General features: G+C 43.0%; 1 protein-coding gene across 1 annotated transcript; it reads right to left on the reverse strand.

Moving 5' to 3' along the window:
- Positions 1–8,278: 8,278 nt before the first annotated feature.
- On the reverse strand, positions 8,279–13,618 carry LOC147452417 (putative beta-D-xylosidase 5). Its single transcript, XM_086518127.1, has 5 exons — positions 13,203–13,618; positions 10,916–11,206; positions 10,161–10,330; positions 9,910–10,007; positions 8,279–9,825 (listed from the first exon to the last, which is right to left on the reverse strand). The coding sequence occupies exons 1-5, from the start codon at positions 13,587–13,589 to the stop codon at positions 8,429–8,431; spliced, it is 2,343 nt and encodes a 780-aa protein (XP_086374253.1). The 5' UTR covers positions 13,590–13,618; the 3' UTR covers positions 8,279–8,428.
- Positions 13,619–17,479: the final 3,861 nt, after the last annotated feature.

The raw sequence follows: 17,479 nt of genomic DNA on the forward strand, positions 1-17,479 counted from the left end.
AAAAACGTCGGGAGCCGATGCACGCCGCAAGCCGATCACGGTGAAGCAAACAGGGGGTACCACCTAGCTTTGAGCGGTTAGGACACAGACAACGGTGATTGGAAATATCACGGAGTCCGAGAGAGAGAGAGAGAGAGAGAGAGAGAGAGAGAGAGAGAGAGAGAGAGAGAGAGAGAGAGAGAGAGAGAGAGAGAGAGAGAGAGAGAGAATATGACAGGTGATGAAAACCCTCGAGGTGTGAGAGAGAACTATTTTCTTGCAATATTTACAACAACCTTATTTTCCGCGAGGTGGCAGTCATGGTGATAGAGAGATGGAGGGAGAGATAGTGATCCTACTAGTGCCTTCTCTAGAGATGACTCACCGACACGAAAACCTTGCTAACATGCGTGTGTGTGTGTGTGTATCAACCATTGGAGTCGAGATGTAGACATAGCTTCTTTACATAGTACAAATTCCCAAAGAAAATTGCTATGCTAAGTCCCCTCTCTCATGATGCAATTGTTGCCAATCCCTCCCACCAAAATACTACCAAGTGCTGACCTCTGATGAACTTCCCCCCCTCCCCCCCCGATAGTGATCTCTCAGTGCCGTTTTATAGGTGCTGGGTGCTTCAGATTAGGGTAATCTGATTAGATTAGGGTTATAATCAGGGGAGACAAAGCAAGGTGGTGGGCCCTAGGTGGTTGACCCTTGCTTTGTCTTGGGAAATATTATAGAGAAAAACCTCTAGGTGGGCCTTTGTGACCATCACCTAGAGAGAGATGAGAATTTACAAAATTGGGATGTACTTATGTATGTATGTAAGTGTGTGTAGATATGTGTGTATATATGTGAGTGTGTAAATGCGCGCCGAATGTGTGTGTGTAGGTGGGAGAGTGTGTGCGTGGGAACAAGGGAGTGTAAGCTATATATATATATATTCTTCCTTTTTCGGTTGCCTGCTGCAGAGAACGCAAGGAGGGTGTGTGAGGGCGATATGGTGTGTGTGTGTGTGTGTGTGTGTGTGTGCGCGTTGAAGAGAGAGAGAGAGAGAGAGAGAGAGAGAGAGAGAGTATGCAGTTCTGATTAACTGGCTGCGCCCGTGTGGCTGCTCAACACAGAGAGCGAGTGGGAGAGAGAGCGAGAGAGATAGAGAGTGAGATCTCGGGATAGCGGGACTGTGTGAGGGTGTGTGTGTGTGTGTGTGTGTGTGTGTGTAGTGGGTGTGTGGGTAAGAGAGAGAGAGTATGTGTGTGTGTGTAGTAGGTGTGTGGGTAAGAGAGAGAGAGTATGGTCCTATGGGCTGGCTGCGCCCGCTTGGGCTGATTCGGGAGCGAAAGAGAGAAGGACAGAGAGAGTGAGCTTGTGAGGGTGTGTGTGGCGTGTGTTGATTGAGAGAGAGAGAGAGAGAGAGAGAGAGAGAGAGAGAGAGAGAGAGAGAGAGAGAGAGAGAGAGAGCGTGCTCTTGTTTTGCGGGGCCTGTGGGCTAATAAGAGCACGAGAGAGGGAGAGTGAGAGAGAGAGGGGCTCGTTGTTCGACAGAGAGCGAGAGGGGGGGGGGGGAACGAGGTCAATGGGAGGGGATTGGGTTATGAGAGAGAGAGAGAGAGAGAGAGAGAGAGAGAGAGAGAGAGAGAGAGAGAGAGAGAGAGAGAGAGAGAGAGGGAGAGAGAGAGAGAGAGAGAGAGAGAGAAAGAGAGAGAGAGAGAGAGGCAAAAAAATGCTTTTTTTTCATGGTGGGGTCGCGCCCAGAGAGGGCGAGAGGGAGAGCTAATTGAGGGAGGGGAAGATAGAGCGGTGGTCGGAATAAAACAAGAGGGGAGAGATGGAGGGAAGAGTGAGGTCGAGGGAGTGTGGAGGAGAGGGAAGAGGGAGGGGTGATGTATGGCGGCCCGCTAGGCAGAGTATGGACGAGCGAAGAGAGAGAGAGAGAGAGAGAGAGAGAGAGAGAGAGAGAGAATTTAGAAAATTGGTGGCCCACCAGGGAATATAGACAGTGGCAATGTTTTTTTATGCGCCCATTGGGCCAGGCGATGCAGAAGCAAGGTGAGAGAGAGAGAGAGAGAGAGAGAGAGAGAGAGAGAGAGAGAGAGAGAGAGAGAGAGAGAGAGAGAGAGAGAGAGAGACAAAGAGAGAGAGAGAGATGGCAGAGCCAAGCAGCAGGAGAGAGAGGGCTCTGTCTTCTGGTGATAATGGAGAGATGAGGCCAAATTGGTGGCGTCCCGCCAATGGTTAAGCCTAGAGGGGTGGTGAATGTTATAAAAAAATTGTTTTTTATCATTTTTTCTTGGTAATATGCTCTTCCCTTCTTGGGGTTTGGTTCTCGCGGTTTTGAAAACCGGCCATCAGCAGCCACCTGCCCTCCTACTCATGCAGCCCTGCCACCCCACAGATGGCACCTCTCTTGGTCCCCCCCTCATGCAGATAGCGCCCCCCCTTCCTCCCCCCTTCTAGATGGCGCCACCTCCCCTTTCTCTCCAGCGACCAAAAGCAACCTCGCTACTAGTTTCCTTTTTTTTAAATATAGCCATGCAAAAGAAAAAAAAGGCCCTCTGTTCTCACACGGCCACTCGCCCTTCCAGCTGCAGCGGACTTCATACACTCGGTGGCTCTATTCATACATCACTAGCGTCCCCACTTCTCATGCCCACAGCCCCTTCCCACAAAAACTGTCACCGAAAGTCCCCTCCTCATCTTGCCATAGGCCAAGGCTTTTGGGCGGCCATTCTTAGGTGCAAGCATAGGTGAATGCATTTGGAGGAAACCTTCTCTTTGCAGCCGGTAAATCACGTCAAGCACTTATTGTGCATTGCAAAACACACACACCATTCGGCTTACATGTTGGTCAAGGCATTATAAAAAATGTTTCCGTAACGGCCCACATTTGGCATACATCCCGGCCAACTTCAATAAGCTATATCTCCACACTACGGATCTCGATTGACATGCTGTCAGCTTGTGTTGACTCAATTATTCACGCACTTCTCATAAGAACACTGATAAGCACCCAAAAATCTCTGATGACACATCTCCCAATCTGACCATTCCGACTCGGAACCGGCCCCCGTCCCAACTTTGACAGCTCATAGCTTGCTACCTGAAACTCCGATTGCCAAACCGGAAAGACCGATAGGATCCACAACTTGAGCACTTCAATTTTATCCACAAACATCAGCTCTGATCATTCACTTGTACCTGTCAAATCCGTCGGGCTCTGCAAATCATTTGAACTGCTCATAAAATTAGCACTTTGGAAACTACTATCCATCACCTTGTTTAGGCCCTCCTAAAGCCTTTTTGGCCTTTGAAAACCACAGTTAGCATACATGTCAAGCATCTGATGAAATAATCAAACCCTAGCATAAATCATAATTTGGTAAAAACTTCCAAATGTCTCTAAGTATAGCTTTTTCTCACCGTGCCCGCAAAGCGGCACGACTACGTGTCTCCTTTACGGGTGAGATCCACCATGCTCACAAGAAAGAGCATTTAGCTATACATGGCATGTCAGTAGACTTTATAGAGATAGAGATAGAGGTAGTGCTCTATCCCTATAGAGCACTAACGCTCTATAGAGATAGAGGTAGAGCAGCAGTGCTCTAGTGAGACACAACAGGTGTTGTTAGAGTATGTGCAAGCAAAGGTAGAGGGGGTCTCCTTCCTAGAGACATAGACAAAGATGAAAAACATGGAGTTCTTTGATATGCTCATGCTAGATGCTGACATGGTTATGCCAGCACATGTAGAGAATGGTACAATGGTCGCAGTGTTGAGTACCCCTTATTCGTCACATCCATTTGTCTCTAGTCTTGATGGTGCAAGGATTGCACATAGCACAGGGGAGGCTAGGACAACCAGGTTTGCGTAGATTTCATCAGTGTTTGGGCATGTCATGTACGACCTACTGGTGTCGAGGCTAGACTTAGTAGCTACAGTGGGAGAATTTGCAGTAGGGATTGTCAATCGTACAATGACTGACACTAGCATAGCGCATTGTGGAGCTATACAGACCATACAGAGTGGTCTCCAAGATTTACATGCAAGCTTCAGATTGGATACGCATGCTCGCCTACCACTAGAGCCAATACGGTTGCATATAGATTGAGAGAGCAAGCCAGTGGGCATAGGTTAAGAGGCTTTCTCACCTAGTCTCTTGTACGTACTAGTAGTTTAGCTAGTAGCACCCACTTTTGTTTCATTCACCTTTATGTGGGAGGTTTTTAGGGTAAAGGGGATCTGCCTTTCCCCGACTTCAGACATCCGGTGTTTCGCCACCCATTGACTCTACTAACTTACTCACTTATTCTTTATACATAGAAGAATATGGCGTGAGTGTTGCTTCTTGCCACTCTGTTCCACCACACACATCATGTTCTCTCTCTCTCTCTCTCTCTCTCTCTCTCTCTCTCTCTCTCTCTCTCTCTCTCTCTCTCTCTCTCTCTCTTCCTTCCCACTCTCCGTAAATGCACCGCATATGCGCACTTCATGATTCATAAACATTTTGTATATTTTTTTCTATGAAAAGTTTTTGCTCTCTCTCTCTCTCTCTCTCTCTCTCTCTCTCTCTCTCTCTCTCTCTCTCATTTTATCAAGCATGCTGATTTATGTTAGTCAAATGGGTGTGATCAAATTAACGATAAGATATCCATCTTTTTTGTCGATTTCTTTATGAGAAATATCAAATTCTCTATTATTGTTTTTGGTAAAATAGAAAGAAGTGTTCAAATTTGAATATTTTTTCTCCAAAGCGTTGCACGATAATGCTAAAGGTATATGACGGTGGTTATACTCTCTCTCTCTCTCTCTCTCTCTCTCTCTTTCTCTCTCTCTCTCTCTCTCTCTCTCTCTCTCTCTCTCACACACACACACACACACACACACCCACATGTACACACATATACACATCCACCCTCACACATTTTTCTGCGATTATTTGAAGAGTTATAGCTACAAGTGGAGTCAATGTTTTGTTGTGAGCAATATGAGAGTGCTCTCGCTATTGCAGAGTGATTTAATTGAACAAGAGCTCTTTCATTATACTCTTTGCTCAGCATCTCTTCAAAGCAAGAGAGCTCGCCACCACCATTGTGTAAAGCCTTTTAGAACATGTGATGAACGCAAGGATGCAGTCACTCGCGTGAAATGCATGCGATGTTTGGGGGAATAGTGTAAGCCTCTTATTTTTGTATAGGGTTGTCTACATTGACCACAATGCGTGTCCTACTTGCCGACCATCATTTGTGACGGAGTGGCCAGATATCTTACGTAAGCTAATCTATTTAAATAAGTTATAACCATCATGTCATGTCTCAATACCACTTTTTGGTCCATTTTGAATGAAAAGTGTCATTTTCTTTATTTTTTTTAATGTTAATAGAAAGAAGTATGCAAACTTGAATATTTTCACACCAAAACAGGGAGTGGGAATGATAGCGTTAAAGTTGGTGATAATGTACACGATAATAGTAGCGGTACAAAGCGCGACAATACACATGGTAATTATTAATTTGTGAAAAAACTCCTTTCCACCTCCCTCTCTCCTTTTTGGCCACCCCATTTGGACTCTCTCTCTCTCTCTCTCTCTCTCTCTCTCTCTCTCTCTCTCTCTCTCTCTCCCCCCGTTGGTCTCTCCGAAATGCAATAAATGGTTGTGGTAACGTTTTTAAAGTTTTATAGTGGGAGTAATCGTGGATCCAAAGGCCGGGCAAGATTACATTGAAAACAAGTCTCTACAACCCTAAACCAAGAAAACAGTCATAATAAAACAATGTCATTGCATCTAGTCTTGCCCGTTGTAAGTACTTAAGTCACTACCAAGATTGAAAGTAGGGGGTTAGCCCCATTGTAAGAGAAAAAGAGTAACAATGAATCCGAGAGCCAGGCAAGATTACATTCAAAACAAGTCACTATGAGTATAAACCAAGCACACACAAATAGTAAAACAATGATACAATTTGTAATCTTTCCCATTATAAGTACCTAAGCCACTACCAAGATCAAACACAGGGGGTTTTAGTCCCATTGTAAGAGCAAAGGATCAGTAATTGTGGATCCGAACGCCGAGAGAGATTACATTGAAAACAAGTCACTATGAATAGCGACTTCACTTCTCTCTTTGTAAGAAACAAGGCTATGGTAAGGATCAAAACACAGAGAGAAGCATGTGATTAATTGATAGCTCACAGTATGCTACAGCTATGCCAACCCTAAAAGGCAGTGAAGGAAGTAGAAAACACCGTGGGCGAAAACAACGTACATGCTATCTATGGTCTCCTAAAATAGCACCTCAGTCAAACACAAAAGGTGTGTCATTTAATTTTTTCCTAAATTACAGTGAGAGTAAGAAGTCGACTGTATCCAATTAAAACAACCCACAAATATAATGTCTAAACCCCAACTCCCGAAACTACCTTTAGGGTATGACGCACTAGATGATGAATAAAAAAATTGCCGGTAGTTTCTATCTACTCTACATATCACATATGCAAGTAGGAGACGCCATAGTCGTATCAAATAGGCATACATGTACACATACATACTTGAAAACATTTAATGATCTTATATTTTTACATTTCAAAGTGTAATTAATCACTTGCGTGTAACTAGAGAGAGGGTAATTATATTTTTAATAATCTTATATTTTTACAGTTTAAAGTGTAATTAATCAATTGCGTTTAACTACAGAGAGGGTATGTGACTGCAAGCTAGAGAGAGAATGTGATCGTAAATAGCTAGAGTGGGTGCGGCTACAAGATAGAGAGATAGCATGTGTTATTATAATTAAATAGAGAGAGTGTGTGTATCTATAAGTGGCTAGAGGGAGAGTATGTAAGCGGCTAGAGAGAGAGAGAGAGAGAGTATTTATAAGTGGCTAGACGGAGAGTATGTAAGCGGCTATATATATAAGAGAGTATATATATATGTAGCCGCTTACATACTCTCCGTCTAGCCACTTATAAATACTCTCTCTCTCTCTCTCTCTCTCTCTCTTAAAGTACTATTTAATCGTTCATTATTTTAATCTTAAAATAATGAACGATTAAATAGTACTTTAAGAGAGAGAGAGAGAGTATATATATATGTAGCCGCTTACATACTCTCCGTCTAGCCACTTATAAATACTCTCTCTCTCTCTCTCTCTCTCTCTCTCTCTCTCTTGTCGGTCACTTATAAATACTCTCTCTCTCTCTCTCTCTCTCTCTCTCTCTCTCTCTCTCTTGTCGGTCGATTATTTTATCAATCGATAAAATAATGAACGATTAAATAGTACTTTAAGAGAGAGAGAGAGAGAGAGTATTTATAAGTGGCTAGACGGAGAGTATGTAAGCGGCTACGTATTTATAAGTGGCTAGACGGAGAGTATGTAAGCGGCTACATATATATATGAGAGTATATATATATGTAGCCGCTTACATACTCTCCGTCTAGCCACTTATAAATACTCTCTCTCTCTCTCTCTCTCTCTCTCTCTCTCTCTCTCTCTCTCTTGTCGGTCGATTAGATTAAATAGTATCGATAAAATAATGAACGATTAAATAGCTTATGGATCGATAAGCTTATCAATCGATAGAATAATGAACGATTAAATAGTACTTTATTCATTTATTCGTTCTTTATGTATGTATAAGCAGCAAAAAATGTCAATTGATTATATATATATATATATATATATATGTAGCCGCTTACATACTCTCCGTCTAGCCACTTATAAATACTCTCTCTCTCTCTCTCTCTCTCTCTCTCTCTCTCGTCGGTCGATTAGATTAAATAGTATCTATAAAATAATGAACGATTAAATAGCTTATCGATCGATAAGCTTATCAATCGATAGAATAATGAACGATTAAATAGTACTTTATTCATTTATTCGCGTAGAATATGAGAAAACACGTTTATTTTCAAATAAATAGAATTTTTTTCCATTATTCAAGCGAATAAATGCAACCCAGTTGTCTACTTCTCATTGATATCGGTTTGCAGATGCCACGTGCCATTTGCATTTGTTCATAAGGCCAAGTAATGCAAAGTGAGCTATCACCTTAAGACCAGGAGTTTTATTAATTTGGGGAGGCACTCTGAGACAAAATGCATTCATGGGGAAAACAAGAGCAATTTTGACTAACCCTCATTGTCCTTTAATGCTCAATCTACTCGGCTTTGCTTCAAAGCAAAGCCTAGTGTTTAGAGGGACATAGCTTTCTTGGAGCCGTGTGTGTGTGTGTGTGTGTGTGAGAGAGAGAGAGAGAGAGAGAGAGAGAGAGAGAGAGAGAGATCATGGTGTTATCATGCCTTCAACTTGGTGAACAGATCAATGAATTGGTGGATCTTTGCTGATTGCTGACTAGCAAAATTTCCCGACAATGCTACGGTGCAAATCGAAAATTACAGCTCTACTGACAGATGTGCATTCTCTCAAACAAAGAGAGTACGTTCCGGATGGATTCCTTCAGGAAAGACTCTGCAATGTACCAATAATTACAGACATGGTAGGTGCAATCGGGTCTGCAATGACTGAAAGTGAATGGGAACCCAGAGGAAGCAACCGGGTGAGCCCATCCGGAGCAAGGAAAGATAATTGTTTGCAAGCATCGATGGGGAAGGATGTGCGCACGGTCTGATTAGCAGGCACTCTTTGAGGTTGGAAGGCAATCAACTGACGAAGCGGAGCTCCGAGAGATGTCGTCATAGCTGCCGGCGGATGCCACAGGAGTAGCACTGTGTTTGTACCATCCATTGGTCCCCCATTATGAACATCAATGTTTACTTCCATTGAGAAGCACCCCTGCACATCATCCACGATGAGCACGTCGCATTTTGCCTGGTCGTCGCAAAATGTGTTGTTCTTTGTTGTGGTTGTGAGATTGAAACTGGTAGTGTTGGCAGCGATGGACATTGAGAAGTTTGAGTAGCTGAGGCCATATCCAAATTCGTACAATGTAAGGTCTGATGAGCTCTGAAATCGGTAGGTGCGGCCAGGGTAGCCGGTAGAGGGGTCGGATCGCATGCGCGAGTCCGCCATGGACCACTGCGTGTAGTTTTCAGTGTACCAAGTGTTTGGAAGGCGCCCAGATGGATTATGATCACCGAAAAGAATGGAGGCGACCGCCTCCCCACCAGCTTCGCCAGGATAGCCACCCCAAAGTATGGCACCGATGGACGGATTCGATTGGGCAAAGGAAATGTCGACGGGCCCACCAGACATGATGACTAGGATAATAGGGCTGCTTGCAGAATTGGCAACATGCTCGATAATGGTTTTTTGTTGGCCTGGTAAGAGAAGCGTCGTGCGGTCAAAGCTTTCCCTCTCCTGAGTTTGATCCAAGCCCATCACTAGGACCACTGCATCGGCCTGCTCGACTGCCATTGTTAAGTTTTCTAAGTCTTGTGCGAAATAAAGTCCATCACATGACACTGTGCCGCTGCAGCCGTTTAGGTAAAGCACATCCGCATATCGCTCTATCCCACTCACAACAGTTGTGTTCCGGCATGGCAAACCTGCATAATTGGCTCTTAGCATCTCGCTGGCGTCGGCATTTGGGCCAATGACAGCCACTTGCCCAAGATTCTTGGACAAGGGTAGGGTCTGGTTCAAGTTTTTGAGCAGCACCATACCCTGCTTTGCTGCCTCCACCGCCAACTGCTTGTGCTCATCCGAGCAAACCTGGTTGGGCCCGAGCTCTCCATACTTCTGCTTCCTTGGATTCCCATCAAAGTAGCCCAGTCTCATTAGTGTCGTATACAAATACGTCAGCGACTTATCAATATCCTCCTCATGTACCAGCCCCTCTGCCACTGCTAGCGCTGCATAATGCGAGAGAAAGTCCCCACAATTGAGATCCAGCCCTGTCAATTTAGCAAAAAAAAGAATAAGAATTGTGCTTACAGCCAGCTACAATTTTTCTGCTTTCTCCATATCAATTTTGTTACCTGCAAGTATTGAATCTGCGACGGCCTGCATAGGCGTGGTGGTGTAGTGCATATAATCATACATGACCTCCACCGAATCACAATCCGATACAATGTAACTGAAAATTTGAACATAGGATGAAATTAAAATACTGCAAAGAAATTTTACTAGCTATGGTACCTGCAGAGGAAAATCAGCAGCAGAACATTGAAGAGCTTGCTGTACTAATCCTTAAGTTTTGAAAACTATAATGCTAGAGATAAAGGCTTACCCATTAAGTCCCCACTGGTCGCGCACAATGTCGTTAAGCATGCTTTTATCTGCACAAGATGGAACACCGTTTACACGGTTATAAGAGCACATCACGCATGCAGAAGCTCCCTCCTCTATGCATGCTTGGAAGGGTGGCTGGTACGAATCTCCAAGATCTTGTGCATTGACCTGCAATCAGATATATGCACTTCAAAAAGTCAATTCATATAGTGTAAATATAGCATGTATGTAGGGGTATTATTAGTAATAAGTTGAACGCATGTCATATAGGAAGCTTTTGATTAGTGACCCCTCCTTTGTGGGCAAGCAAGCAATGATTTTACACAAACTCTTCTCCTTCATTTACACCCCTGACAGGCTTACCGACGCACACATTTGCATTGTTTCATGAGGATGTAATTAACAGTTGACTCTAATTTTGCTGCATTAAGCTCTTGACAAGCTTACCGAAACACATGTTGGCATAATTTCGAGATAAGTAATTAACACATTTGACTCTAATTTTGCTTCATTAAGCTCTTGACAAGCTTACGGACGGCGCATATGCTTGCATCGTCTCACGATAAGTAATTGACACTTTTGCCTCTAATTTTGCCTCATGAAGCTCCTGACAAGCTTACCGATGCACATGTTTCCATTGTTTTATGGTAAGTAATTATTAACCCTGTAGACTAAAACTTTACTTCAAGAGCATTGGTTGCATGCAGAAAAGAAGCACATACACATACATGCAATGTCGAAGAAGGGACATACATTGGCATTATAATGGAAGCGATCGACGTCTTTCCATTGGTCGATGTCATAAGCCGTATAGTGCTTGCAGCAAGCGGCGACCTTGAGTGACTTGGTGGGGTCGGAGGCATCAATGCTCTGCAAGCCTTGAACAAAATTGACTGCGTAGGAGCTGACAAGCAAGGGGTCCTCTCCTGGCGTCTCCTGGCCCCGGCCCCACCGCGGGTCCCGAAAAATGTTGATGTTGGGGCTCCAGTAGGTGAGCCCGCTCAATCCCATGTTGTACATGGCCCGTGCCTCTGTTGATATTGCCTGCATTTCACGTCAGAGCCCCGTCAGACAAATTCTCTCTCTCTCTCTCTCTATCTCTCTATCTCTCTCTCCACGTGAGAGCTCCTTCAACCTCGATGCGCAGATCGTCCTCCCTCCCTCTCTCTCGCTCGCTCGCTCGCGGAATACCTCTTGAGATCAAAACTTATAGAATAGATCCTGACGGTCTCTTGGGGAAATCTTTCTTCATCCACTCTCTCTCTCTCTCTCTCTCTCCTAACAGGTGTTCAGTTCAACTCTCCTCGTCGGATAGATCTTTAAGGTCTCTTGGGATAGTTTCCACTCTCTCCAAAAAAAATTAATAAAGCAAATAAATAAATGCTAGATAAAAGGCCTTCACGTCGAATTTGCTAGGCGCTAAATGATTTTAGGAAAGTAATTTTATTTAGATTAAACCTAGTTTTTGGCCTGCTTATGGCAAAGGCTTTAATGTTTGGATGGTATTTTCAGCTTTGGAGATAAGACAATGATGGTTGCAAATGAATACTTCAAATCATTGTTTGTTCTTTAATGTTTAATCTTGAGATTTAAAATACCAAGACAATTTTCTTTACTCTCTCAATCATTTCTTACTCTCTCTCTCTCTCTCTCTCTCTCTCTCTCTCTCTAGTATTGGACTATGAGGGGAGCGGCCGGGCGTGCCCTACCTGACTCCGAAAACAAAAAGTAGTATTGGACCTAGTCTCTAAATACACAATGACTAGGAGAAGGGATCATGTGGGTGAAGCCTAAGAGCATGTGCACAGTAAGCAATTTCTAACATATCAAGCCTTTTTTTCTAGTAAATAGCTCACACTGTAACGATTAATTACTCTCTAATTTCTATAATTCGTTTTATTTTCAAAATTTTATTACCTTATAAAAAATTTGTTGGAAGTAAGGTTGGATACACACAAAAAACAGTGCTTGCCCATCGCTTTGGGGGATGGATGAGCAAGCATTACACACACAAAACATTATATTTTTAGAAGTCAAAAGCGCATATTGTTTCGGAGTTCGCTACTTCCACAAGAAGTTTTGGACAAATTCTCACAATATTTCCCACATTGTGACTTACCTCAACATCATGAGCTTCTGTGAGGGAGGCGCCGCATACCTAGCTAGGTACGATTGGGGGCAGGGGACCGCCGGCCCGGTGGGGGGGCCGGTGGTCCCTTGCCCCCAATCGTACCTAGCCAGGTATGCAGTGCCTCTCGAGCATAAGCTCATGATATTATGCATTGTTTGAAAAACACTGAAAAAGACTCCGTTTTCCTACATGAAAAATTTTCTAAATCTTCTTGTGTTCAAGTGTTGTTAATAGCTCAACCCCCTCTCGAGTTTGTGCAGGGGGTCTTGACAACCCACCATCTCGTCTACTACCCATCTCACACCACCAACAATCTTGCCATGTCTTCATGGCCAAGCTTGGGTGTGCATTGTGTATCTAGGTTAAAGTTGAGAGTCAAGGGCCACCATGCAACTCACAAAAGCATATTCAAAGCTTGCTTGTTTATGGCTTTTGCAAAAATAGAATGTGAGCAATGGCCGGTTGGCTAGCAACCTTGACATTCAAAATCTCTCTCTGTTTCTCTCTCTCTCTCTCTCTCTCTCTCTCTCTCTCTGTGTGTGTGTGTGTGTGTGTGTTAGAAAAAAAACCGGAATCCAATGTAATTTAATTGGCTGAAGTTAAAAAGACGTTGAAAAAAACCTAGAAGTTTAGACAAGTTTTAGTGTAAGTACCAGCAAAAGCAATTTTGACCTAAAAATCGGGAGAAAATTTCAAGTTCGCCCTTATTTTCTTTGGTTAGGGAAAATAGCTTGAACCTAGGGGTTGAACTGGAAGAATGTGAGCATTGGGTTGGGCTACTGTTCAAACTCTCTCTCTCTCTCTCTCTCTCTCTCGATAGTTTCCTACGACGTTAAAAATCTCTTCTTCTCCCTCTCCCCCTCTCTCTCTCTCTCTCTCTCTCTCTATTGAGGGGGAGAGATTTTCTACCTGGCCGATGGCAAGGAATAGGGATGAATTGAAGGAGGCGGCGGAGAGGAGGACCTGGGGGAAGGAGGTGGCGGACGGGATGGAGTGGGCGAAGGAGGTGCCAGGGCCTTGGTTAGAAACGCCGTGCAGGGCCTCCGACCACCACTGGTAGGGAGGCAGACCCAAGCGAGGAACGCCGGCCGCCCCATTCACCAGCTGAAGCACCTTCTCTTGAAGCGTGAGATTGGCCACCAGCGTCGCTACCCGGTCCGCCACTCCCCGGCGCATGTCGCAGAAGCCCAGCCCTTCGAAGCCGCGCCCACATGGGTACTTCAGCGCCTCCGCCTGCTGCAGCATCAGTAGCAGCACCACCCCCAATGCTGCCGCCCATGTCTGCTTGTGCGCCATTATTGCACCCACACATTGCGTGCATGGTCCATAATACCTCCTTATATCGATCATGCATAGCTTTCTCGCCTTCTTGCTTTTCCCGTCTCTCTCCTCTCTCCGCCCTTTTGCGTTTGGCGCTCTCCCTCTCTCTCTCTCTGTGACGTACCCCTCAGCCCAAGGCTCAAGCTTTATGTCATGACGTGACCCCCATGGTACAACTCCCACCCTCCCCGTGACCCCCCTTATCTTAAGCGCATTTTTACCATCATATAAGATGCCAGAGGGGGGATTTTCTTTTGGAAAAATTACCAGAATACCCCCCTGATTTGGTAAAATTCCCAAAAGACCCCTCAATTTAAATTCCAAATTTCTCAAAATACCTTTGTATATATTTTGGTTGGATTGTTCAATATTTTCTAATTTTTATTCCTTTTTGGCAATTGATATCTGTTTTGAGTGCTTAGAATGTAATTTATCTCAAATTACCTCGCAAAAAAGGCAATTATGTCTAAAAATAATGAAGCAATTCATCTCTGGAGCCTACATAGCCAACTCAAATTCTACTTTTAGCATCTTGTATTGATGGACAATCAATCTGCGTACGAAAAGCTACAAATTCTTTTATCTTTGGAGAAATTTAATCTCACAACCAGGGGTATTTTGAAAATTTCGGAAAATTTGAGGGCATTTTGGGAGGGGTTTTTCCTTTTCTTTTCCATGTAGCGTGTATTCCCTATTTCATAATAAACAAATGCTCCACACTAGTGGTCCATGTCCTTTTTTTTCTACTCATGTCCTTCATCTGCAATATATTGCTTTATGCTTAATTAGAATTTTTTCATCCAAAATATACGACACCATAGTAGATGAAGCTTAAATGACGATTGGCAAGTTGCATTATTAGCACTAGGTTGGTAACCTAACAGGGACATCACAGCCCATTTCATAAGAGACTTATTATTTTTAGAAAATGCTTTCTTGAGCTTAGGGCTTGAAGATGGGATGCTTTTGACATGTTTCATGGCTGCTCAATCATGAATGTAGAATGAGCGTGTCTAGTATGTCCTACTCATTTCAGAAAATAGCGAAATATGCAAAATCTTGCGAAGATTCTCTATCTGATCAAATAGCAAAGACGGCGAGCACAAAGCAACAGCGTGTAGCAACAACGAAGGAGGAAGTCAGCGGTAGAGCCAGGTAGGGCGGCTCCCAACCCTGGCGTGATGCAAGCCCGAGAGGGAAGCAAGCCAGGCGAGAGGGTTCGCGACAGAGCAAGCTTAGAAGTTTAGTTTAAAAAAATAAAGATTTCTCATGACGAAGAGTATATGTCTTGTATAAGCTTTGATGATAGTTCATCAGAATGGAAAAAAAAGTGACTTTTTTGTACCTTATTTTATGTGCAAAAATTAAAATTATGAGGACAAAAGAACCATATAGATGGTGTGATCAACAACCCATCAAAGTTTGTGGGGAAAACTCCCTCATGATTTAGAAATATCCCTAACCTTCTTAGTATGCAGTCGACCAGTGTTAGAAAAAAACCGCTTTAACCAGCTGAAATTATAAAGTCACGATTAGATTTTGAGCTTGCCTTTAAGAAAACCGGCAAATTTATACAAGTTTTAGTGTAATTACCGGCAAAAGCTTCAAATTTTGAGCTGAAGATCGGGAGAATTTTTAGTTTCCTCTTATTTTGATCGGTTAGAAGAAATGTATTTTTCTAGCTTTGCAACAGCCGACTGCAAGAAATTGATGTTTCTAGCGAAATGTAGTACCACATCAACTTTGAAAGCATACTATGACCACAGGGTGAGACATTTTCACGATTACTCATTTTTTCGATACAACAATTATAAAGTAATAGAACAATATACATAAAAAACTAGCTCCTCATCATAGCCTTTAAAATCCTTTAGAAAAAGCTTGATATTTAGGCAAATTTAAAGGTTATAATTAGACATTAATATAAGATACACAATTTACATGCTTGGCTTTTGAAATTAGCAATCTTGAGAAGATTGTGCTTAGAATGGCTCTGATTTTGCTTGACCTCAAAAACTCTATCATCTTTCAATAGTTAGTTAAATAGGGTATTAAGTGTTCCGTGTTATAGAATCTACTTATGCAATGAATATTACCTTTGGATTTTATCAAAGTCAATAAAAAAGAAGTGCAAATTTTGCCCCCAAAAAAAAAAAAAGTAGGTTCCCAAAACGTTGTTTTTGAGGGAAGCCATTAATTAGTTTTTTTTCTTTTGGTGGTGGTGGTGGTGGTTTGGGGGGGGGGGGGGGGGGGGGGGGGGGGGGGGTTGTTTGGGGGGCGGGGTTTTGGGGTTTAAATTTTGTTTAATAGTTAGGGCACCCCAAAGGGTACCGTGGGCTTGTAGCCTAGAGGTTAAGGTTGAGCTTTATACTATCTAGGTGATGAGGTCAAAACCCAGCCCTCCCCCCATTAGGAATGGTTTTAAATCATGAGTTGAATGGAAATGCTAATTGACGATGCTAGAGCATCTTGGAAAGATTCTACGTAATAAACAGGATTAGCACACTCTTGTAGCTTGGTCAATTCCCCTTAAACTTCTCCTCTACCCATCAAGATCTAACAAAGATGAGTTTTAGAGAGCGTGATTGCAAAACTTTGAAAAATGACCAAAAACATCACATGATCATTGGCACAATTTAGGTTGAGGAATGATTTGCAAACATAGCATTTACAGGTGAAATTGATCCCAAAAAAATGCAAAGCTTTTCTTTGGGATCATAAGCCAACTTTGTGGATATATATATAGCACTATAGGTTTCCTTTTGGAAATCCTCAAATAATTCGAGGTAATTGGTCACTAAGCAAATTCAGGAGAGAGGGATTGGGTCAGATTGATGCTTGGGGTGCAAGTTGGCTAGTAAAGATCTAGCCCACCTATTCATGGACTTCCCAACTATCAAAGGCCTCGCAGGGAAAATATGCAAGTGGGTCCCAAGAACATGGAAAATTAGTTTTTTCAAGACTAACCTATTCCTTGGAGGTAAGAATTCAAGTAGTCCTGCACTCCTCCTCAACACTCAGATAGTCAGATACTTCTTCTTACATAATGTATGGCAGACAAGGAACCACCGTGTTTTTGAAGGAGGTTGTGAGGTGGCAAGCTTCGCAGAAATTATACAAGAAAGCAAAGTGCTAATATGGACACTCGGACGCAAGCAACACTCGGAGGATTGGTCTAGGACTACTTGTGCCTTGTTGTCAACAGATGGAATGCCTAGGATGGGGGCAAATCTTGGCCATCGGTAAATAAAAGATCTCAGAATGACAAGATTATGGACCTTGTATCAAGGATGAGAGGGCGGGTTGGTAGGGGTGGCTGCCCTGATAGCCGATGTAATTATGGTCCCTGGATGTTGTCATGGCTTAACATGAACATGACAAGACCTTGTAATTTTTTGAGCTGTTCAATATAATTCACTCACAATTGTAAGTTTTGTTTTAAAAAATAAAAATAAAAAAATGAAAAGACATACCCTAACATAGAGAGGAGAAAAAACGTATCTCTTGCTGTACAAGACGGATATGAAAAATTTGTTTTTCTTAGATTTTTTTAAAAAAAAGCGATGAAGGAAACTTCAGTTGGCCCTCAACAAGAGGGAGGGAGAATATAAATGCAAACTACAACAAAACAGAGTATTGGACAATCTCAATAGTATCAATATACATTGGTCTATACATTTTCGGCCCCATACATTAAACATTATGATACCAAAATATCTTGATGATAATGCTATAGAAAAAATGACTCTTGCCAAACAAGTTTCCTGCCTGCCTTCGGTTTCTGGGTGCATAGTCCTGGTCATTCTTCTTGTATACTTTTTTTGGTGTATGAGGCGAGCGGTCTGACATGCCCTACCCAACTCCGA

This window comes from Adiantum capillus-veneris, chromosome 8 (genome assembly GCF_014529385.1).
Source record: "Adiantum capillus-veneris isolate H3 chromosome 8, ASM1452938v2, whole genome shotgun sequence".
Classification (NCBI taxonomy): domain Eukaryota; kingdom Viridiplantae; phylum Streptophyta; class Polypodiopsida; order Polypodiales; family Pteridaceae; genus Adiantum; species Adiantum capillus-veneris.

Coding starts and splice junctions, on each gene's coding strand:
- LOC147452417 (XM_086518127.1), bottom strand. CDS start 13,589: ATGGCGCACAAGCAGACATGGGCGGCAGCATTGGGGGTGGTGCTGCTA. Junction 10,331..10,915: donor GCTTCCATTATAATGCCAAT/GTATGTCCCTTC, acceptor ATCTGATTGCAG/GTCAATGCACAAGATCTTGG. Junction 10,008..10,160: donor GACCAGTGGGGACTTAATGG/GTAAGCCTTTAT, acceptor TCAAATTTTCAG/TTACATTGTATCGGATTGTG.